At 40.8% G+C, this 24,826-nt stretch overlaps 2 protein-coding genes across 2 annotated transcripts in view; one reads left to right on the top strand and one right to left on the bottom strand.

The window, feature by feature from the left end:
* Positions 1-4,170: 4,170 nt before the first annotated feature.
* On the bottom strand, positions 4,171-11,264 carry THOC7 (THO complex subunit 7). The gene is made up of 8 exons (XM_085072390.1): positions 11,130-11,264; positions 10,674-10,791; positions 9,731-9,858; positions 9,543-9,629; positions 8,530-8,587; positions 5,934-6,000; positions 5,742-5,811; positions 4,171-4,534 (listed from the first exon to the last, which is right to left on the bottom strand). The coding sequence occupies exons 1-8, from the start codon at positions 11,146-11,148 to the stop codon at positions 4,467-4,469; spliced, it is 615 nt and encodes a 204-aa protein (XP_084928516.1). The 5' UTR covers positions 11,149-11,264; the 3' UTR covers positions 4,171-4,466.
* Positions 11,215-24,826, top strand: part of ATXN7 (ataxin 7) — an 84,707-nt gene continuing 71,095 nt past the window's right edge. The window contains exon 1 of the mRNA XM_085072388.1: positions 11,215-11,354. The gene's annotated coding sequence lies outside the window, so the exon portion shown is untranslated. The remainder of the gene's footprint in view (positions 11,355-24,826) is intronic.

Raw genomic sequence — 24,826 nt, 5'->3', positions numbered from 1 at the left:
CAGGGTCAGGACCTGCAGGACCTGGGCTCCATGAACATTGTGGGTCCCTCCAGCTCGGGATATTCTATGATTCTCTCGGGTTTTAACCCCTCTGCACACGGGTAGGACTGGCTGCGAGTGCGAAACGGTAGAGAAACCAAAAATGAAAGGTCTGAAAGGGGCTCGCAAGGCTGGGAAGCGCCGGCAACGGGGCCGGTGGGTCCCGGGAAGCACGAGGAACGGGGCCGGTGGGATCGGTGGGTCCCGGGAAGCACGAGGAACGGGGCGGGTGGGATCGGTGGGTCCCGGGAAGCACCAGGAACAGAGCCGGTGGGATCGGTGGGTCCCGGGAAGCACCAGGAACAGAGCCGGTAGGATCGGTGGGTCCCGGAACAGAGCTGTGCGTTCCGCGGCTCCGCGAAGCGCCGGCAAAGTTCGGCGTCAGCCCAGCCCGGCCTCTGGTGCCCCCTGGCGGCCGCGGCCGGCACCGCGCACAGTCCCACGGCATCGCCGCCGCGGCTCGAGTGCTCCGAACGCGCGGCTCCTCGCAAAAGCTGCGAGTGTAGAAAAACGAGTCTGTTCCCAAGTTCTTTCCTCGTGTGTTGCTTGATTGAGACAGCAACGGCTGCCCAACACAACCCGTGCTCTGCCTCCGGCCAGGGCAGGTCCAGAGCTCCTCTGTCCATCGTTTCACCTGGCACCGAGGTGTAAGGTCTCTCATCCTTCCCTTCTGGACTCTGCTAGCCCAGGCAAAGTCCACAGTATACTGCACCCATGACTTTAGGATTACTCTTGAATGCCTGGGAAGCTCCTTGGTACAAAGATGCTGAGGTTCCCTGGTGGGGATGTGTTGGTGTCCCACTCCCCATGTCCCTTCAGCCTCACACAGCCATGCCATGCCATGCCACGCCAGCAGGACACTTTCCTGCTGCCAGCAGGCAGATGAATCACACGAGGCAGGCAGGTGAGTCACACGAGGCCAGGGTGGACACAAACCAAAGCCAAACCTGGCTTTGCCTCCTGACTGCTGTGGCACTGCTCAGCACACAGGGACAAGAACAGCCTTTCTGTTCTGCCTTTGCACACTGCCCAGCAACACACAGGCCCTGGGCTATGAGTGGAGAGAATTCTGCAACAATGCTAATAACCTTTATTAAAATAGACTTGGGAAATGAAGGCTGAGGTAAGTCAAGAACACGTTTGACAATTGGGGTGAAGCACAAAATGTGGAACACTTCTCTGTTGCTAACTTGCTTTCCCCAGTGTCTGTTGCATATAGATCTATAAAGTAGTTCATGCACTGGTATCATGTGTCCCTAATGCAGCTAAGTCTAGAAAGAAAAAACCACACAGGTTACCAGAGCAGAACTAACAGCATTTGCCTGCATTTCTGAATTTTTTTTCTTAGTTTTTTTAAACTCACATGAAAAGGAGACCCTCCTCAGCCTCAAGAAAAGGAGTAAGGGAAAGTCAGCTGTGACATCTGAAAAACTTACAAGTATCTCAAATAACTCATAATTTCTAGCTCATAAATATCTGGGATATATTTTTTTGCAATTTTCTTTGCTGGCAGCAGCTTTCTTCAAATTAACATGGTTTCAGAGATATCCCATCACTTGGCAGTGTGTCATGGTGACATTCTTTCTCCTCCTTCTCCCATCCCTTCATGAAGCTTGCTAAATCTGTCTTATTAAATTCTGCCCAAGTTACCAATTCTGTCCAATGTTCCACTCTCCCTCTGCTGCTCTCATTTGGACAGGACAGAAAAACAAGTCCTGGCATTGAAAATGTCAGTTTATCACTTCAGCAACTCTCTTTCTGCTTGTATTTTCGCATCCACATGGCAAGGGCACTGAGATGGAACATTTAGGCATATAATAATCTTTCAGCTTAGATAGGGTCAAGGCAAATCAAAAAACCAGGAAAGATTTATTTTCAAAGTAGTGTGGTTGTTGAGATTTATGTACCTATATTTTTATACACATATATTTAGAGTCAGTGCAGGTAAGCAGCATGGCAGAAGTGAGCTTTCAAGGCAGGGATGAAACAGTGACCACCATCTGTGCCTTGGAAATATGACACACAATAAACTTCAGGAACAGAAGATTAAAGGAGATGCAGATATACATTTTCAGCATATGCAAGGCAGATTTGAAATTGGAACCTGAGGGTGGTAACAAAGCAGGTTAAATATTGTCTGGTATATGAGTTCCATTTGATTTTGTTTCTTTTTTGGTACAAATCTAATGTTCAAGAGGTTAGATGTAGAAATGTTTAAAAAAATAGGGGCAAATATTTTGGGTGTCCCACTGAAGTTGTTTGCAATAATTGATGATGCTTTTTTATTTGATTTGCCTGGTGACATCACCTTTTTGCTGCCACATTGCACTGGGGTAACTTAGTTTTCTAGGGCAGTAATTTGTTTTCAAGATTGTGTCACTGTAATTTAAACAAGAATTTATTCCTTTGCCATGCATTTGTATTGTTTCTCTCGTGTACAACCCTTATTTCTCTGTAAATATTCCTTACCAGAGGGACAGACTTAGGTGTTAACATGTTTCTGTTTAGGTTCCATACAGAGCAGTACAGGTTCTGATTACCTGACTGATCCAAGCAATTTCCAAAGAACTGTGTAAAACAATGAATGGAAAAATTTGAGATTTTCACTGTTATAGAGACTTTTTAACTGGTAAATGTCATCCACTTCTGCACCCAAATAGTCTGGATAGCTCATGAAGGGTATTTCAACCACAAAAGAAAAGGTTAATATGGTTTAAAAGAGTCCTTGACAATTCGTATGTTCATGACAGTGACTCCTCCCTTATTAGGCAATAATTTATTGTTGCCACTTTACAAAATATTTTACCATTCCCTGTTGTTAGGAGGGGAAAAATCCAGTACACTTAATACTTTTTGACGGTGTACTTTTCCTATTAAATGCCTGTTTGCTTAGCCACCCCCCAACCTGCCAAATTCGTAGTGCATGAGAAGCACTGCATGTCTGCACAGGCTCCATCAGGCAAACCTGAGCTTCCCCTGTGTTCTGAGCTGACCAGCTGTGAACTAAAAGACATTTGACAGCTTGTTAGTTCAGGGCTGCACTGAGCTACTGAAGTTGTGTGACTTCTTGTTCAGCTGGCTTGCCTTTAGCAAACTTGGAATGTGAGCAAAACAAGCTCAGATATGTCTGTTCAGCCCGACTCACACAGATCCACAGCCACTGAGAGTGGGAATTATGTGGCATTTAGATTATAAACTTCCAGAATCTCAGTCGTGGAAATCCCCCTCAGCTGTCACCAAGTGAGACAGCAGCTCTGCTCTGTGTAATGGTGTTACTTCACTTGAACTATGTATGCTTATGGCACAGTCTGAGTGAGATCCAAAATGCTTTCCTTTACCCAAACCACTGGAAGGCTCCATTTAGTGGCTGTTTTTGTGACTTGATCTACTACTGGCCCTTGGTCCTCCCTGCCTTACAAAAGCACTGAGCATATTCCATTAGCTTTTTTTTTTAGAGAAACTCATATTGAAACTCGCATTTCCTACTTCCCAACAGACTGCTCAGACACCAGGATGATCCAGGTGGATAAATTCCACTTTCCCTATTAATAATAAAAGTAATTCTGATACTTTAACATCATGATTACTGCTCTACTGCTTCAGTTTTTCATCATGAGAAAAGAAGGGTTCCACCATCTGTTTCAGAAATTATTTTCAGAAGTATTTTGATAATAGTCAATAGAAAGATAAAATCCAGAAGCAGATTACAAATAGTATCAGGATTAGATTCCCGGTTCTTCAAGAACAAAGCTTTTAAATTTCAGTTTTAAATTTTGATGTGGTACAACACAGCAGAACAAGGCTTGGATCACTGTGGTTCTTTCGATCACTTTGAGGAAAAAATTAAAGCTAGTACAGTATCATTTTTATTGTTTTACAACCCTTAACAAGCATCAATTCTACAGAAGTAATTTGTTTTACATAAAGCTATCAAATTCTAGTCTAGACACAGTAAGTTCTAAAATGGCACTTACTTGAAAAACTAAGACCCTACTTAGATCAGATTTAGGTCCCATCTCAAACAGGGTATGGAAGCTGGGACTCATGACAAGATGCACTGCCCTCAATCTGATGTCAAGTAAGAAAAGAAGCCCTTATTATAAAACTCAATCCCTACTAAAAATAGGAAAATCTGTGAAAACACCTTTTATTGGCAATGTTTTGTAAACACCATAGTTCACAAGCTTCATCCTTTGTTTAACAAAGTATGTTTGTCACTAATTAAAATGTTTGTGGATTAACACCGAGTACCTGACACATCTGCAACTGTTTTCCCCTGCAGCATATGCAAAACATGTATTTTTGTACAAAAATTCACAGAAGCAGTAGAAAACTATTTTCAGCTCCATCTCTCTTACTGTTGATTTCAACACAAAGTGAAGATACTTGGACTTTCTTAAGCAGAATTGTCAGTCTTCGTATTATATCTACTGCTTGGCCTCTGTTTCCATCTGAGTTTCTTGGGATTCCTCAGCTTCTGAAAGTTTCTCATCATCTAAAATTCAATATTATTGTTAGTCAAACATCCTTGGCCATATATAAAACTATATTGCAGAACTGTAAGTATTTTATTTTGATTGCCTTAAATGTGTAGTTGAGTATCTCATTCTGTAAAATGCTATGTTCAAATAAACAAAAAAATCCTTCAAAGTTTTTAAGGATATTATCTCTAACAGCTGTTACTGGAAATATGGGGTAAATTCTATAGTATCAATTCAAGCAAACAGTACCAGATTGCTTCAAATCACTGCTTTCTCTCTGCCTACTAATGGTTTATTTATTTCTAACTGAAGCTGTGCTTTCCACTAAACTGCTACTTCCTTCACAAAATCCTGAAAGCTGAAAGGTAATCTATATATTCACATGAAAATGCATTTTAAAGACTAATACTTAAGCAAGTGTTAGTAACACATAATAACAATAACCTTCTGCTAAAGTGCACCTAGGATTAATAGTTCATTCTGTTTAAGAAGATCTAGATGGCCTTAGAGAATGAAAGTTGGTTCTTATAGCCATCTCTGCATTTAATCAGGTCATGCTCAGAAGCTGCACCAATTGTTCTGTCTTCAAAAGACATGGCAAATATCCAGCAAATAATATTTAAAACAATATTATCCACATTAGAGCATGTAAAGTTTGTGCAGATTTGAAAATGTTAGGTATTTGTATGACAAAAGATGAGTATGACTAATTCCTGAATTTAGCTCGTGTCTGACAGTTTTAGTCCTCGTTCTATCACAGATTCTCAATCTGAGTAGATCATCATTTACCTCCCTTGTATTTCAATTTCTTTTTACTAAAGCCCCAAATGATACCATGATACCAATGACATGTTCAAAACTAATGAAATAGGAATTATAAAATTAAATTTGGAAATAAGCACAAGAATAATTTTCTGTAAGAAATATTTTCTGTTAAAAAAAACCCCTCAAATTACTTTTCTGCATTCTCACATTTTAAAGAATTCTGCTGCCTACAAATTAGCCTGAAGCTAGTCAGGAAATGACACAGTGGGTAGCTTGTAGAAGAAAAAAATTCTGAGCAGTCTCAGGCTCTGGACTGCTACTGGGGGAAAAATTCTGTCAATGCAAGAGGTCATCAACCTCAATTGCACAGAGCTATCCCACTGCTGGAAGTTGTGATTCCTTTTGATCCACTGAAACGTAACCCACTTATATCTATTACCAAAGAACAGCACTTACTCTCCAGGGTTTGCTGAAGTTCATGGATGGTGCTTAGGAGAACATGGAATTGCTTTCTTCTCAGCTCCAACTGGAATGATAAAATATATGTTGTAAGAAACAGAGCACATGCAGCCAAACAACCCATAGCAAATTCTACATTAATTGTGCTCCTAATAAATTATTATATAACCATCTCTATGAAAAACTTACCTTATCTTCAACATTTTCTTTAATGTGAGAAAGATTTTGCAGTTCTTTTCCCAAAGCTTCTAGCTGCCTGAAAAGAAATAGAGTATTCTTAAAAAGCTCTGTAAAACTCTTACAAAACAGATTTGATCTAAGTAGAGGAGAAAGAACTATAAAATAAACAGTTTATGTAAACACCAGCTCCTACTGGCAAATCTCCAGCTTGGTCCTTCTACTTCTAATGCCGACCATAATTTATGCACCATGCAATGAGAACAAACAGTTTCTTTAAAGGTAAAGTGGACTGAGGCTGATCATCCCTGATTAATTAGCAGGCAGAATCATAGTGGGGTAAGCAAAGAAATCAACCTTTTTTCCTGAAACATTGACAGCTGCTGCACCTAGTCTAGGTAGGGAATGACAAAAAGCCCTCCAGTCCTAAGTACCTCACTGTGGATGGGAAAAAGGTCTATTTTAGTGCTGGGGGTGTTATCTGTTTTTGAGCCATTATGTTTGGTACCTCAAAGAGAATGCCTGAGACAGGCTTGGGTGTGACATTATCCCTTTCTTTGATGGAAACAGGCAAACAGCTTATAAGCTCATACACTGATTTTGCTCACATTTGGTTTCCAGTTTCTGAAAAACTTCAATTTGGCCAAATCTTGCTGTGTACACTGTGCTGTCAGGTGAAAGCAGAGTGTGAGAGGACAGGAGGCAATTTTTTTTCTAGTAACATCCAAGCTACATCCACCTGCTTTACTCCTTTTACTTTACATTCCAGAGAATCTTTGCTTAGCCTTCTTAATTTTACATGTCCTTTTCTAAAACTCAATGTCATTTCTTGGTCCTCTGAACAGCTCCTCTGATACTGCATCTAATTACACTGTGGGCACTGTTGTTTAATAGTTCAGCTCCTGTCACTTCCTGAATTGGCTCCTGTGCACTACTTGTGACTAAGCTGCTAACAGCTTCCTTTGTGCTCTATGACTTGTTCCAAGAAACAGACTCTTAAAAGCATAAAGAAAGTATTTTTCTAAACTTTGTTCTATTGTGCCACATAACCTGCAAAAGCTATAAATGTAACTCTTACAATAAACCTTTATGTTTCTTTTCACAAGTAGTTTTCTCAGGTGTTTTTAGTTGATTAGGAGTTCTATGGAAAGTGTGACATTGTTAGTGAGGCTTCCTCTATTCTGATTTAAGGGTGGCCTTCGGTTCATTGTATCATTTTTTGTATACTTTCCTATATACTGCGTTCTTACCAGCTGTAACTTACCACTCTTTCTAGCTTTGCTTAAGAAACTTGTGCTTGGATGTGTTAAGCAAAATTAGAACAATCCCTGCAAACCTAAACAACCCAGTATCCTCTAAGATAAGAAAGCATAATTTATTATAGAATTATAGAATAGTTTGGGCTGGAACGGACCATAAAAGATCATCTAGTTCTAACCCCTTGCCATGGGGAGGAACATCTTTCACTAAATCAGATTGCTCAAAGGTCCATCCAAACTGGCCTTGAACCAGGGATGGGGCAGTCACAACTTCTCTTATTCAGTTGTTTCTATTCTTAATTGACTTATCTGAAAAACTGCACTTCTGGTAGTTCTTTATTAAAGCCTCACTTGATAAACACCACATGCTGACTAATGAAGTAACAAGTAGTCAAGCCTCATGAGAATTGCCTGTAATAATCAAAGTTGTGGTAATGAAATCAAGGCACAGAAAAACAACATACAAGAAAGCAATGTGTGAAATATTGTCAGTGGCTTATAGCTATAAAAATGCTATTACTGGGGTAATAATATAACCAAAGCACTTCCATTTGCTATGAAAGGCTATGCAATATGAAAAGGCAGCCTCCCTTGGCAATTTCACTGAGAGTGGGCAACAGGATAAGTGCACAGCTGCACTTAAATGGGACCATTAACCCCATACTACATCTTTAATCAGCTTAAGAACAAACTCATAGATGCAATAAGTCCAGGACTGTTTCTACGGCTCACTAAAGTTAATCTCCCCACAAGTACCCCAAAAGCACAGATAGTGATGCAAACCCAGAATGTGACAAGCAGCACTGTGAGTTACACGCCAGACGAGTTGGACATGGGGCAGGTCTGACCTGCATGCCAGGGCAGGTTATATGTGGTGCACAGCACAGCCATTTATAACTGGGCATGCAGGAACAGCTACCACAAGGAAAACATAAAAAAGAACCCTCAGAGCTTTCTCTGGCTTTCTCTCATTCCACCTTACTTGCTTGTGTGTTATGCATTTCGAGTGACTACTGAATCTTTGCTGGTGCAAATTTAAGGACTTCCCACTATCTCCCTTTTTGGAGCAACTCACTCCTGGTAAACTGACATCAGATGGGCATTCATGTCTGAGTTCACTTATTCACCCCAACAGTGGAAAAATTTCAACTACAGAACAATTAGCAATGCTTCTGACCCATACAGATGGAGATAAAAGAAAGCTTGTAAGGGCACAGAAACACAAGTTTTTATTGTGTCAAAGAAACTATATAAAAGTGAGGAAAAGTCAAACTGAAACCAGGGAAATGTCAAGTCTGGTGACTCTTAGCTTACTGTCCTATTATAATTTAAAGTAGTTTTATACTTACTTCAATGTTTCGTGTCTATCTGGATGATGCTGTATGACTTTGGCCAATGCATCATATTCTGAAAGACATTTAAATAGTTAATCTAAATACTTCTGAAAGTACTGATTCAAGAACCAAACCTCAGGTACCACAGATTCTTTTTAACATTTTTCAAAACACCTTATGATAGCATTGCTGTACACTTGGTCTTTTTCATCTAATTCATAAACATTGGGTTTAGATACAATCAAATGTATATGTACAGAAAATGGTGCTGATGTTACGCATGAACATTCAAGATTTTTAGAAAAAAGTACAAAATGATGCATGGTTGTGTTTTTTTAATTTTTAGGATTTTTTTTTAAACTGTTACACATTAAGAATAGTATTATGGTTACACAGGCAAGTAACACAGCCATTTGCTGATAGTAAGACTGTACATATGCCAACTACCTCGTTCACATGGAAAAATCTGTGCTGCAGACTGGACAGAACATATCAAAAAGCCAACACTTGAGACCTCTGTTTGTGAAGATGTAAGAACTCTACATTCCTACTGGTTAAGGTTATTTTAATATCCAGTTCAAAATTATCCATGGCATTGATCAAAGAGTTGTATTTAAAATCTTTCATGTTATGTTTCTAAAATTTTTCATTGGTATTTCATTTATCATGAAAAAATCAATTTTTGCTTCTTTTTGACTGCTCATCTTTTAGAATGCTTGAAGTTTCAACTGAATTATGAACATATACTTCTAAAAGTAGGGAAAATCCACCTCTTGTAACAGGTATTCAGAAAGGATGCTGTTGTAGGTTTCCCTGATGTTCCATGTCATTGAGATCTCCTGATTCAATCTTGCCTGTGTCATCCACCCAAACCTTTCAGTAGTGGGTGTGGAACACAACACCTTGAGTACAGTAGTCATGATGCCTAGCACTTTCAAAAATTTGGAATCTATTTTCCAGTACAATGCATTTTAAAAAATAACAAAACAATGAAGCCCACCAACGTAAATACTCATATTGCTCCTTACCCTGGCGATTTTTTCGAATCCTTTTTGCTTGCAGGATTTGTTTTTTGCATTCAGAGATCTTCTCATGAGCTGCAGCTATACTGTTTTCTTAAAAAAAAAAAAAAAAAGTTATATTGAACTCAATAAATAAGTCATTCTGCTAAATTATGAAAGATAAAGAGTTGGTTTTGACATTTTCTCATAGTTACCTATATCCTTATAGATTTTTTCATAATTTTCCATCTCTCTCAGGTTCATGTCATACACCAGAAGAGTTTTTCCCATTGAAAATTCACACTGTGATAAAGTACTCAGCATTCGTTGGTACTGGCTGTATCTGAAAACAGACATGACATTTATTCCCAAGCAGCACAAAAACACTTCCTGACTTTACAGAACAAGAAAGCAAAATTTCATGCAGCATAAGGGACAGCTAAATAACAATTATTCAATAAAGAAAACATTTCGAAGATTCAATGTATAATTTCGTGGGAGTTAGAAACACTGTACACATTAATTCTACCATCCTGTCCTTATCAGTGTACAGTGGGTATTCCAGCAGTTTGACCCAGGGCTTAGAAATTTCCCAGCTCGGTTTGGCTCTGTGACCACCGAAACAGAATTTTAATACTGCAATGCTTCTCTGTATACACACTCGTAATATTGTGTCCTCTGGGGATTTCTATCCACTACTAACAGAGACCCCACAGAAGGCTGTCACTCATCCCTTACTACTTCAGACTTTTTTTTTAAAAAAAGAGAACCACAGCGGCAGAAATACCGGCAAGTATTTCCCTTCCCTAACAGAACAAACGCAGAACTGCCAACTAAAATATTCGAGTCATGCTCCTGTTATAATAGCGGGGCTCCCGGCTGGATCACGCAGCAGCACAGCAATCCTGCGGGCATTCGAGCGGTGCTGGCAGATTTCACGATACAGCCCGCAGCCTGCAGTGGTTCCTGACCCGTGTGTAGCCCTGCTCTCCCAGCACAGCGCTCGCCGTTTGTCCTGGAAACACCACAGAGCCACGGGAAAAACAGCTGGGCACGTTTTAACGCGGATCTCTTCCAAATGGATCGAGCCCCGTTTCCTATTGAAAAGCGAGCTGAGCAGTTCCGAGACTTAAAAAACCAAAACAAAACAACAGATACCCTTCCTCCTGAGATCCGGAATTACACCACTTAATGAAACTCTTCACCAACAAATTGATCCGCCTGTCGTCGCCAGCTCCATCGCCATCGATCAGCAGCCGCTTGCGGATAACTTCATCTGAGGGAGAACTCCCGTTAGCCCCTCACGCCATGGCAGCCGCCTCGCAGCGCCAGGCGCGGCTCCCTCCCGGCCCTGCGGGGAGCGATTCCCGCAGCCGGGGCGGGCGGATCTGCTGAGCCGCGGGGCTGCGGGGCGCACGGAGGGCCGCGGGGCCGGGGCCGCGATGGAGGCCCGAGTGCGGGGTGAGCGGCCCCGGGGTGAGCGCGGGGGCCGCGGGCAGCCGCTCCCCGGAGGGAGGGCGGGCGGGGGGCGCGGCGCTGCGGGGAGCCCGGGCGGGGGTCGCGGGGCGGGAGGAAGGAGGGGAGGATGGCGAGAGGGAGGGAGGGAGGTCTCACCGTCGGTCACGGCCCCCATGGCGGCGAGTGCCGGAGCCGGCGGGGCGGCGGCAGCAGCGAGTGAGGTCAGCTTCCCACAATGCAGCCGGCGAGAGCGGCGGCCATGGAGGGGGAGGCGGCGGCTGCTGGGGCCTGAGCCGGCGGGCGGCGGACGCGCGGCCCGGGGAGGGCGGGCGGGCGAGCCCCGCGTGGAACCGGCCCCCTGGCGAGGGGCGGCCCCGCCAGGTGAGCGCCCGACGGGGGAGGGAAGCGGCGGTCCCGCAGCCAGGCTCCACCTCCCCGCCCCCGCCACCCGCACCGGCCCCGCCGCCCCCCGCCCGGCCGCCCCGCCATGCCCCCGGCACATGGTCCCGCGCCATCGAGGCCGCCGCGACCGGGGGCGCCTCGGCCGCGCTGCCGCCACGGCCCCGGCTCGGGGTGTCCTCCCCGCGCTGCCCTCACCGTCACCCTCGGTGCTCCCCAGCTCCCCGCGCAGGGCTCCCGCACGGCCGCGGCGGTGTCGTCCCACCTGCGGCGGTGGTGGCGATGGCACGGGGGAGCGGGTGGACGGTCCCGCCATGGTGGCGGTGACCCGGGGAGCAGGTGGACGGTCCCGCCGAGGTGCCCGGTGACATGGGCACGGCGCTGTGCGGGCGGTGGGATCCGCTGCGGAGGCTGTCCAGCCCCTGCGGCTGGAGAGAGCGGGAGCGCGGGCTCCTCGGTGGCTTTGGCTAGGTGAGGCTGTGCAGGACGTGCCCGTGGCGCAGGTGACGGGGAACTGGGCTGGCCTCCCTTGGGCTCATCCTCGCTCGATGCTGGGAGGACAAGCAGCAGGGCCCGGGGCGTGCTAAAAACCATTATTCTGGTATGTTTCCTGGCGAGTTTGACTGTCATCAGCAGATAGGAACAATAGTTGTTTCTTCCTGTCCTGGCAAACTAAGCTGATGCTGGAAAAAGTGTCGGAGGTAACCTAGAGGAGTCTGGAGAAAAGAGATATTAAGGTGCTACCATGTGTTGAGTTTTAGGCTTTTGGTCCATAGACCTGAACACTTGGACAGTTCTAAAGCTGGAAATGTTACTGTAGTGTATTTCACAGTACCTGAGGTGTTGCTAGAGCTTGACACCTTCCTATTCCCTCTTTGATTTGGTTTGGATAGTTAAGTGGCTTATGGTCTTGTTCTGCTTAGCTCTGTTCATTGACAGTTTTAGGGTGGTGGGGAAAATCAGGGTGAGAAAAGAACGAAGTTAATGTGTGCTGTAATCTGTTAGTTCCTGGTTTTAGAGCTCAGGGAGATTAAGAGGCGCCTTTTTGTTCTGGATAGAGGCATTTAACAGCTCTTTACGGATTTGTAGATTGTTTCAAGTCAGTACTTTGTCTTCAATGGGCAACTGGTCGAGTCCTTTGGAAGGTGCTATTGGGGAAGCATTACTGGGAGTGGTCATTAAAACTGCCTGAACTTTTAGGAATAAAGAGTTTCCAACATGGAAAACTTAGATAAGTGGTTTCTGTTCTTGAAATTTTTATGTACTCTTTTGTGGTTGGTGAGTGATATAATTTTATATGAAAACCTACCTCTCTATCTAGTTACCCAGGTTTGAGCCAAAAAATGTGCCATGCATTCATGAACTATGTAAATGCTATTAAAAACGCTCACTTATGAGCTCTGATTTTGTTGCTATTTAGTATAGTTGGTTTGAGTAAATTTATTTTTTTTCTTTAGGCTTTGGTCACTATAGTACAGCCCTAGTATTTTGCAATAGGGTGAGAAAAAGACCTAGCTGAACTTCTCTATGCAAATCTTAAACAGTTACTGCCTTTCCCTCTTTACCCACTTCCTTTTGGAAGTCTTAAGCATCTTGAAACATCCAGTTTAATCAAGACTTAATATTTTTCTTTTCTCTCTCTGAGCTCTTTCCATTTTCTGAGCCCTTTTAGTTCTTACCACAGAGAGAAGTTGGTCAGAACTGAGGACTATTGTAGCTTAAAATCCACAATTATTTATTTAATCATCTCGGAATTTGTGTGATTTTCTGTCATTTAGTCAAATACAATCTTTTCTCACTTTTTGTTCATCATTCCACTCTTCGTGAGATATTCTTAAGCTCTCCACAACGACAAATAGATAGTCCTTGAGTAATTAATTTAGGATACAGCAGTCCATATGACTAGTTAATAATATTTAATGACTTTTGTGCCATTCTTCTCTTCATATGGGTTACTAATTACAAGCTTCTATGAATTTTTTTGTTCTGGGTCTTAGGCTCGTAAGAGCAATTTTGAGAACAAAGCCATTATTTTTCTTTTTAAGACAGGGCTTTCAGGCATCATCAATGTTCATTAACTTTTCTCCTTTAGAATGGGAATTAGAACTTGGTAAATACATGATCAAAAATCTCACTAAGGCTAGGTATTGATGCAATAGCCTGTTCTCTCTCCTGCTCTGTTTTGACATATTAAATATCCATGAGATGTTTTTGCCTGGGAAGCCAGTTCCAGCTTGCTGGATTTCTATGCGCATTTGAGAATTCACTCTGTCTTAGCAGTATTTGTTTTGCTTTGTTCCATTTCTGAGCAGAATTCCTTGTCTTGTAAGTGTGAAAAACAACCCTCGTTTCATGTGTGGGGAGTGTGTTGCACTGGGCTGTTTACAGCCTTGTCTTTGCCATTAATTCAGTGTGATGTATGATGTAGATCTCTGGAGCAGGGTTGACCTACTCTTATTTATTTGTCCTTCACCACTTCGGGTATTCTCTGCAGATTCTATCAGCTGCAGTCTTTTATATAATCCTTCAACTGACCAGCAGACACACTGAGTAGCACTGGACCTTTCCTAAAGCATCAGTAGTGGAGATTCACAGGATAGGAAAAAATGTCTTGCACAGGGGATAGCACCTGACTCTGTGCCAGCTCTTCTGGAATAAGTACCTGTGTGTGCTTTCAACCAAGCTAAATGTGATACCGTTTTCCCTCTTTCGTTGAGTTCCTTTATGTGTGCCATATGCTAAGACCCTGGAGCAGCTTATACATAATAATTTGTTGCACATCTGTCCTTGTCAAAAGTGTTCAGTGATCCTCTCTAATGTTTCCAGGTGACTCTGGATGCAAGAAGTATAACGTAGGTGAGTTTAGTACTGCAAGATGTTACACGTGTGTGGAACTGGCTCTGATTTTTCATTAGTATCTTTTTTTTTTTTTTTATCCTGAAAATATGGCTTTTAAGTGCACCAATGTTTTCTTTGTTGAGGAAATCTGTTAATGCTGAAGTTTTCTTTCCTGAAAAACAATCTATGGGAGTCAAAGTTTAAAGTGACTTTATACCTCCTCCCTTTTTCCTTAACTGTGTGTATATATTTTTTTTTCTCAACTGCAGAAAAAGTTAGAGGGGAAGAAGCTTTTTATAGTATTCCAGGCTATAATGAGCTATGATTTTTAAGAGCTAAGAAAACAGCTTTAACTATTGACGAGGTGGATTTAAAATATTTTTCTTAAGCCTCCCTAATAATTTATGAGGTGGTTTTAGATTCCAGGTTTTCTTCATGTTGAATAACTTCTAAATCAGACTTCTGTGTAGCACTAAAACTTACAGAGATCTAAGTATAGTAGGTCAGAAACTGCAGGGTATTTTTATCCAGTCCAACCTATATTCTTGTCAGAAAGCCATACCAAATTTATTTAGCGAGACCTATTTTCTGTAAGCCTATGTTTAGCATTACTTTTTACCACCATCCTTTATTTTTTCTGTTGATTATGTACCAAGACTTTGTGCAAGACTGATATCGAGCTAACCTAGCGGGGTCATGCTGTTTTTCTCATTTTAAATTATGTTAGTGTTTTATTTTCTTTGCAGTCTTCTGTAGCCTCAGCATTTACTGAAAATTAGCATTAGTGTTCCAAGAGCTTGTCATCTCGTTCTGTAAGAATTCTAAGACATGGGCTGTCTAATTCTGCAGATATTAAAATAGTCACTCTTGGCAGATAAACCTGAAATTTTTCAACCCAGCGATTGAGGTATAAAAAGTAGTGAGTGGTTCTTAGCCTCGTAAAAAGCTTTCCTGACATGGACCCTTGTGTTTCTGCAGAGCCAGCACATTTTCATAGAATTACAACAGAACGAGAGAAGGGAGGGTGAAAATACTTGTTGTGACTGTAGTGACAGTACTAATAATTTAAAAATGCAACATTTAATTATCTGAACAGTAATCAATTTTGCTGTCTACTGCCTGTGTTACCAAGATTGATTAAATGTACTGTTAATCCCATACTTTAAAAACCAGGCTCCTGTCAGATAATAGTGTAACCACAAGTCGTGGTCTACAGTATTGGTTTTATTTGTTATTTTTTATTTTGTAACTGAAAGAAGCCTGTAAAATTCCAGAAGTTTTGACAGAAGCACTTTGCAAAATTCTTGTCCTGGAAATATTTTGTTCATTAGAAAGACATTTTATCACTATTACTTTTCTCCTGAAGGGAGAAAAGCTTATCTTAGTTATAAAAAAATGGGTGCTGCATGGTCCTTTGAAATATTTTTCTTCCTAAGTAAGGGCTCTGTGTCTTAGTTAATCTCAATTACACAGGTGGCATTTTGATATTGTCCTCTTTCAACTATCTTCACAGGAATTATGTAACAGCTTTCTACATTTCATATCCGGATCCTACTGAATATTTATGAAGCTTGAAGATCAATTATTGTACATTTTAGGATGATCTGTGACTAATATATTAAAGCTTGTCAAACTCAAGTTGAAATTTCATGATCCTGGCAATGTGGGTATTCAGTGTAGAAGCCAGAGATTTCAGGTGCAGGGCTGCAAAGGAAAATGTGCTTTGTGTGTGTGCCAAAAGGGGCTCTAATTGAGGAGTGGAATTAGCAGGAGTGGCACCATGGGTCATGATACCTTTTCCCAGGGACTTGGTAGATTCCCACTTAGCAGGAAAGTCAGGGTGTTTTAACAGGTGTCTTGAGAAACTCTCTGTCATGAAGCTACTGCGAGATGGATTAGCTGGTTAGAATTTTCTTTTACTCTAAAAATCATTAACACTGTAGACTTGAGCTGCCTGTGCGATGGCTCGAATATCCCACATGATGTCTTCTTTCTGTGACTTAAAGTGACTCAGGTAATGTTAGGGGTGGCATTTCATGCTGTTCTGTGATTCTGTTTCATGTATTTTGTAAGAAAGCAGTTTATGCTTTTGGAATTATTTTTGACAGGATTAGTCAGTTATCTAGCATTCTCTTCATTTGTTGGCAGGATGTTTTCAGGGTGACTTTATTTTATTTTACCAAGGAAAAAGGGCATATTTTTATTTTTTCCTTCCTCAGTCCTTCAGTTCATGGCTTTGGTAGTGATCAGTGTCATGCCAGAGTTTTCAGAGGAAGAAGTGGATGTTTAATGAGGTTTCACCACTGACTTAAAAGAAGAATTTGTCTTTGCTGGCATTGGGCCAAATGGTAAATGTTTGTATTTAACTGTGGTTTGAAACATTGGGTGAACAATAAGAGAGCTGTGAATATCATATTTACTTGTATCAAGTTTAAATAAATAACTGCTAGTGCTACCGAGGAAATTTTGCACAACGATTACAAGGGAAAACAGGCATTTCCTCCTTTGGAAAGCAGCTCTTGCCCGACTTCAGAGTGGTGTTTTCTGAATCACGTGGCCAGATGCTTTGACTCTGCTAAGAAAGCTGAATCAGAGCTATTGCGCAGCTTCTGAGTCAGCTTTTCAAAGTTTAATAATATTGTTTGGTCAAGTTTGTTTTCTTTTATTTATTTGTTAAAAGCAGTCCCAAACTGTAAAAGGAGACATAGAAATTTTACAAGGCTTTAAGCTTGGCCACATCATGGAGAGATGTTGAAAGAAAGGTTTCTGTCTCAGGAGATGGAGAAAGAGAGTATCAGGTCTATCGATAAACATCTGTTTCTTGTTTGAAATTGGGTTTATATTTTGCTTTGAATTATTGTATGGTTTATTTTCTTGTAATAGTGAAACTGGCAGTGGGTAATGTTCAAGCACAACTACAATTTACAGTTCCAATTAAACATGATACACTGACACATGTTCTCACTCTCTGATTTCTTAGGTACAAGCCTGAGCAGTGAAATAGAAATAATTGGAGGCATGATTGCATGCTTGGGTGATACCTGCTCGGGTTGAGGTTTTAGTTTGTAATGTGTTGAATGAAATATGGGTGGCACTGGTCAGGCACTGAGCAGGCTTCCCAGGGAATGGCCACGGCCCCAAACTTGCCAGAGCTCAAGGAGCGTTTGGACAATGCTCTCAGGCACAGGGTGGGATTGTTGGGGTATCCTGAACAGGGCCAGGAGCTGGACTTTGATGATTCTTGTGGGTTCCTTCCAGCTCGTAATATTCTGTGGTTCTGTGATCCTGTGAAAACACTGAACTTTGTTTCTGACCACTGTTAGCCTACCAACAAGGACTGCAAACAGTGTAAAAAAACCCAAAGTGAAGTTGTAGCCTTAGGAAGATGGTGTATTCTCTTCCCTTTCTTTTTCTGGGGTGCCAAATGTAGCTCCTAAACAACTGCTTCAGTTGGTGTCAAAACAGATGGTTTAAACAAATATTTGAAGAGAAATGTGATGAGAGGATAACTGGGCATTTCCAGCAGAGACTGTGAGACCCAGAAGAAGCAGATTCAGGTTGTGGCTCAAGCTGGTTGTACCAAAGGGAAGGTTGGTCTGGCTGAGGCCAGTTGAGTCATGTTTCTATGAAGGTGCGGGGGCCAAATTCTTCAGTATTTACTGGCATTTTGTTAAAATTATACAGCCAGAGCAGCTTGAAGGAGATGATGAATCTGCACATTTTCTACGCAGTAGCTGAAGTGGGAACGTGCTTAAATCCTGCCTCTATCCAGGGCTAAGCACCTTTCTCTAGGGAGCATTTTGGATTCATGCTCTCTTGAAATTAGGATCATAAGCCCTTTCTTTCAGAAAGGGAGCAAAGGTCAATCTTTGCTTTCAAAACCCAGGAGGTGGCGGTGGTTCTGGTTCCCTTTTCGTCATTAGCAGAGCTGTTATCCGCTAGACTGCTCACCACATGTGTGGGAGACTTCAACCCAGCTATCCTCCTTCCTGAGGGGATTAATGCCCATAATTCTTTCCATCAGAGTGAGTTTTGTAATCACCAGACTGTTGACTAGTACGAGGTGGTGTTGCTGTCAGAAAGATAGACTGAGCACAGCAGTGAAACCCAACACAAAAGATATTCAGTGACTGAGGACTGTTTAAGGGAGCAATTCATAAAAGCAAACCAGTAATTTCAGAAGTGCAGGAACAGAACAATCAAGATAATTTTTGCATTGCAGGTCAGGTTCTGTTCAAAGATGCATGAGTGCCTCCCTGGTGATTTCTGTACTTTATTTTCAAGCAGGGATAGAATTTGAGCTTGAAAAGTACAAGGAACAGGAAAAAAACCCAACAAATTGTGGAATAAAATTATCTGCTTCATAAAATGTTTTGGTGAGTTACAAAAGGTAAATAGATAAATTTATGTCAAACATTAGGAAAAAGAGGAATTGGACACAAAATACATTGTTTATAAAGTATGTGTATATCCATATGTATGTATATATACATGTAAATTTTCAGTTGAGATATGGAAGTGACTGTATGTGGGCCCAAAACACTGAGCCCAAAGTGTTATTTCTCTTAGTAGTAGTTACAAAACTAGGTAACAATGTATCTGCTTTTAAATTTTTATTTTAAGTTGGATACAAGGTAACATTTCCTACTATGTTTTAGCTATGATGGTATAACAAGCATTTAGATTTGCTTACTGGAGTTTTGGGTTTTTTTCAGAACATTAGCGCAGAGTGCTTGAAAACCATGAGTTCTTTTTGTCCTCTGCCTTTTGCTTTTATTTTAATAAAAATTGAAGTTTTGATTATACATGGAGAGAAATGAACTAATAAAAGAGGCAAGGAAATAAATTGTATTTTATAACTTAGATTAATAAAGATTGGCTTGTAGGAGATGAGAGTAAAACAAAGCCATGCTAATAATAAGTATGCACCTGTGATTTTGCGGTCCATGGTAAATATTTTCACTTCAGTTTCATTCCAGTGTCACTTTGACAGTTATGAGTTGGTGAGGTTTTTTCATTTTTGGGAACTGCTTGTGGTTTTTGGTGGGTGTGTGTGTATATATAAAGTTAGGATGGTGTTGAACAATAACATCCTGAAATAAAAATGTACACATATATATTAAAATAAACCACATGAGATTTTTTTAAATGTCATTAGTTTGAAATTTAATTGTAGAAGTACCCAAGTTGCACTTGAGCTGCAGCACTTTGGATTGGAATTGGAGGATATTTACTGTCAATTTTTCTGGTGGAACTTTTCTTTCCTGCTATTATGTGAAAGACTTGCACAAGCAGGAGTGACTGACTTTAACTGTAGTTTATGTCATCAAACAAATGGAAGGAAATAGCTCAAGAGCTGTCGTTTTCAAATGTTTAAAGAAGTCTGTCCTGGTCTTGCAAACCCTTGAAGGGATTTTGAACCTTACTCATCCTCTGAAATGTTGGCATAGACTTATGATGATAATAGAGGTAACAAATTTCCCAATAACTGGATTATTCTTATCGAATCTTGATTTGTAATTGCCTCTTCAGAGTGTTTCTCATGTCTTTCTAGGACTGGCCTACTAAATTTGGCACAGAGAGTTTCGACTCTAAGACAGCCATTTTGCAACCTACATTTTCTTCTCTTTCTGCTAATATCAGTGAGTGAAACTGCTGTTCTGCATTTATTTTGAGATGGATGCTATGAGAATGTGTTGCTTCTTTGCAGAGACCTCTAAAAGTTAAGTTGCCTTTAAAGAAGCAGCTGTTCTCTGCTGGCTTTGGTGCAGGTGGTGTCTTTTAAGCAGCTGCACTACTGTCAGGGCTTGGGGAAAAATAAGTAACAGGCAGCCCTAGCACAGGGCACCTTCTGGGAGGTGTGGGTAGGGTACAGCACCATGTGTTGTGGTTGAGAAATGTGTTACAGCAATTCACAACAAAATGTACAATTTCTTTTTGACACAGCTATAGAAATAGGAAAATATTACCTTAACTATGTGTCAGTGTAGTTAAAGGAATGGTTTCTGCTAATCCGGTTGTCAGCAGGGTCCAGACTTGGCTACGCTCCATTATCCTTTTTGTTGAGAAAGGAGGAAGGAGTAATTGGAAATTCCATGATCTCTGGTGTCGAGTCAAAGATCTTCCCAGGCAAGTGTCTCATCGAGAGCAATGTTGATATGAGATATAGTTGTCTGTTGTTATCAGAGAATTTAAAGCCTAAGAGTGATATTTGCCTTAGAAATAGAAATACTTCAAAAAGAGAAAACATAACTATTGAGACTTTATGCACATAAATATAGTACTATAGGACGATATATAGAAGAAAAACCTCGCTTTCATGTGGTCATATTTTGTGAAGATTTACTTTGAAGCTTTGAGATCAATTTTTGACTTTTTATTTTTCTTGCCATTTGATGAGTATTTTTATGCATTTCTGGTTTTTCACAGCTCTCCTTTGTGCACCATTTCTCATATCAGTGGGAAAGTGCATAGCTTTGTTGCAGGGCAATGGGACCAAGCTTCTTTTTATATTTGTGCTCACATCATAATAGTGAAGTTTTATGAACTCAGGAACAGGATTTGAATTTTTAAAGTGATAGGAATATCATCTATGCTTTTGTTTTACTTATATGTAAAATTGCTGCATAGAGTAGGAGTGCCTGCTGTGTTCTAGCTGAGCTTCCTAAAGTTTCTTAGACAAAAACCCCAAAATAAATCTATATAATAATATTAAGGATCCTGAATTTGTGAAAATAAGTCTGCTCCATCTGCTTTACTTTTGAAATAAAATATTCATTAACTGCACATATGGAGGACATCAGGTCAGGAGTGAGTGAAATTAGGAAAGAGGAGGTGTGGAGATGCCAGTGCAGTTGCTTAAAGATCTAAAAAATCATGACACATAAACAATGTGTGTCACAGGAATGCAATTCCTAATGGTAAAAAAGAGGGGACTGAGAGGATGAGAGCATGGATGTGTTGAAGGGCATTGCAAAGCAGGGGGCTTGTGGCAGGTAGGGAAATAAATAGATCATATTCAAGCAATGAAGATTGATCATGGGCAAACACAGTTCTCTAGTGGAAGTATTGAAAGGCTGGAATAATCACCTGTGGGACAGTAGCCTGTCCATTGCCCCAGGTCTTCAGGAACAGGTTTGATTACTTGTATTGTTCCCATCAGGCAGTCCATCCCACTCAGCACCATGGCCTGGGGCTGAGGGATGGACTGCCTGACCTTTGGAGGTTCCTTCCATCTCTCCTTTGGTTAACAGATCTCTAACTACATGTTGGTCACATTTTAATAGGATCATGCTGAAACTTATTTTCCAGCTCTGTAACCTGTTTATCAGTTCTGTTTCAAGTGGAATTTGTTGTATCTGTAAAAAAAGGCTGTGGTAGTTGTCAAGGAAAGGTTGTGTTTTTCAATGGATTTTTTTTGCAGTGCTTCTTTCATGTCATCCTTCAGGACAATTCTACAGTGAGTCCCTGTCATCCTTCTGTTTAAATATTCTTCTCTGCTGTAGTGTTGCATCTAGGCCAGTTACAAAATTGTTATTCTGCTTGGAAAAATGATGGGGATTCATGGAGTGCCTTGTGGGGAAAATCATGTCCTGAGTGTGGATCAGAATGAGCAATTGTTCCAGCTGGCTGCATTCAAACTGTTGATTTCGGTAACTACAGCTTGACATTTGGTTCCTACATAGGTAGCCGTGTTCAACAGTGAGATCTGTAATTCCATTTAATTTCATTTTATCTGTGAATGTGTATCCCCTTAGGAGAAATTAATTTCTTAGTGGGACTAGCAGTAAAAGGAGGGATACTGTGGAACCTGGAGGTTGTGTATCTAATGGAATGATAAATGTGGGAAGAAATCCTGTGTTTTTATAATGCTCCATTACCAGTCTGCCTGTCCATGAGCAGCAGAGTGAGGAAACTGGAGAACTGATTTCTTCACAAGGCATTATTAGTCATAGCTAATAAATTATTTTAATAGCTAAAGAATATGCTAACACTCACACAGCTTTGGCTTTGCATCTGTATATGGTTTGCAGAGAAGGGAACTGCTACTGGGAATATTTTAAAATGCAAATTATTATATTCTCCAGGTAAATGATAACAAAAAAATCCTTCCTTTTATTCTGTTAAAGAGTATCTAGTGGTTGTTTGACTAATGCTTGAGTATTAGGCACCTTATTAATAGTTACATAAGTAGTAGTTAGAAAAAGATATGATTTTATACAGTATAATAAGCAGCTGTGAATTAATGCAGTATATAAATATGTGTCAAGCTTGCAGTGTGTCAGAAGTGCTGTTTGCTTGGGTGGGTTTTTGCAGATATTTAAGCCACTAGTATATTTGGGTCAGTATGAGTGTATTTCTTAAAAGGACAACATTAGTATTTTTTAATTAAATTTCATGCCACTAAAAATACATTTCTTGTCTTATTAATATCACTAGTGTCATGAATGTTAAAGCCTTGTCAGCATTTTAACACAGGTAGTCTTTGAAATTTCACTGTTGCATCTTCAGCTAATGATGAGATTTTGTAGTCAGTTCTTAGCATGACCCTGCATATTTCTTAGCAAACAAACTGAAACACAGTATTTACTTGAAAAGCAGTGTAGTGCTATTTTATGTATATTTTCCCCATCTTTGCACCTTAAATGTTTATAACGAAATTGCAGTTTTCAGAGAAAAACAGGGAGACATGGGCCAAATTCTCATTAGTCAGAAGGCATTTTTAGAAGAGAAACCTAACTAATTTAATCTTGTAAGTTGGTTGTAACTTTCTAGAGTGAGTTCTCGGATTTTTGTTTGTTTGTTTGTTTGTTTTTCTTTTGACTAGGGGTGACATTTCTGTCATTGCTGTAACGTTTTTCTCCTGCTCCTGCGAGGCGATGCACTCTGGCTCTAGATGGCAGTCACTGGTAGGCAAAGGGAAGATTCCTTCTGAGGTGGATGCTAGGCTTGGTCCCTGCACTGATTGGCTTCTCCAGCTGGAATTTTTATGGTGCTGGACAGCAATAAAAGTGTCACCTCTGCTTCTTTCCCTTCTGAGCTGCAACAGAGATACTGTGAAGAAAGGGGGGAAAAAGAGGGTAAAATGGGCAGATAATGTTGCAGTGAAATGTTCTCAAAAGAGAGCTTTAGTAATGCTGACAATATGGAAGAGATTTCTTTTATATCAGCAGGACTCCTGTCCTACATTAACAGAGATGAATTTGTTTATAAGGGAAGAAATACCATTTTTTTACTAAATTCAGTTTCATAGAAAAAAATAGATTGACCAAAGTGCAGTCAGGGATAATAGGAGTGGAGAAATGTGTTATTGTAATTTCATTTAATTGAGTGAGGATTTCCCCACAGTCTTATGGGTAAGTGTTGAAGCAGAAATAATTCTATTTTTTGCTTAAGATCTTGTGTCTTCCACCCTACCCCCTGCATCCCCATCCTTCCTTTGCAGTGTCCATCCTTTCTCAATTTCCAAACTCTCCCATCGTTATACAGGTAACTCCCTTCCTTCTTCATATTTGTTACCAATCTGTCTCTTGCTTCTCCACTCTGTCTCTTCTCTTTAGAGCAGGATGGGCTTTAAGGTTTTTCTTTCTCTTGATATAGGTGATGCTTCCCTCCCTAGCTCCTCCCTGCTAAACTGTTTGATAGAGAGCTGCTGTTGGAAAAGGCATCAGCACTCAAGCAAATGAGCAACAGTTTCTCACCCCTTGCTGTGTTGGACTGATTGCACTTCAAGAGATGAATGCTGCTTGATAAGAAAGCTACTGTTACCATAAAAATCTCAGTTCAAACCCAGGATTAATCTATACATGTTATTGATCTCTGGTTTCAAATACAGTGCCAAATTACAGTCTTGTTTACTTATCTGCAGATCCCGAGAAACTGTTTGGAAAGAGCTGGAGTAATTTTGGGTGTACAGAGGTATACTAAAGATCATGTTTTGGCCTTCAGTTTTAAAGATAAAGAAATTATTTACTGTCATTTTGCATGTTGTATTAACTACCAGCTCTAGTAAAAGGACTCTGATCCTCTAAGTGCTTTGCAGATATTCTGCAGGATATTTTTGCACTAAAAAGATCTTGATTTTTGCTTAATACAAGCCTAGCAGCAAGCTTTTAATTTCCTAACATACTACATTTAACTGTGGAAAACTACAAATTTTTGAAAAGAAAGGTGTTTTAGCTGCAGAAGAATTTTAAAAACCCCAAACCACCAAAAACCCGCCCCACAAAGATTTAATTAGGTCTGTATTTTCACATCTTTATAATGAAAAAGACCATTAACATTTCCAGAGCTGAGTTTTACAGTTCAGTCAAGTGCATTTTCAGAGCCAGTTTGAGAAATGTGAATCATCATCTGTGAGGGAAAGCTTTCTGAGAGTTAGAGAGTAATTTAGTGTGAACTTCATGCGCAAGAAATACAAGATAGAGGTAATTCTGGTATTATGTCAAGATTATATATTAGGGTGACAGGTATCAGAGTCCCTAATAGATCGCAGAGGACAGAGATAATGAAGAGTGATGCTTTGTGTTCCCAACCCTGCCTTGGGCCTGGTATGTAACTGCAGGCAAATCACTCCTCCCTCAATTCCTCTGCCTGTGAAAATGATGACAATGATG

The sequence above is a fragment of the Lichenostomus cassidix genome, chromosome 12, assembly GCF_008360975.1.
Source record: "Lichenostomus cassidix isolate B80296 chromosome 12, HeHo_3.0, whole genome shotgun sequence".
Lineage (NCBI taxonomy): Eukaryota > Metazoa > Chordata > Aves > Passeriformes > Meliphagidae > Lichenostomus > Lichenostomus cassidix.
Note: the sequence above shows the minus strand (reverse complement) of the source record. Positions and strands in the feature narration are given on the sequence as shown.

What these genes read in the sequence shown, in the direction of transcription:
- THOC7 (XM_085072390.1), bottom strand. An exon ending in TCCGGATCTCAGGAGGAAGG is followed by an intron (nt 9,859 to 10,673) that starts GTATCTGTTGTT and finishes GTCTGTTTTCAG; the next exon opens with ATACAGCCAGTACCAACGAA. An exon ending in ACTTCAGCAAACCCTGGAGA is followed by an intron (nt 4,535 to 5,741) that starts GTAAGTGCTGTT and finishes ATTGAATTTTAG; the next exon opens with ATGATGAGAAACTTTCAGAA.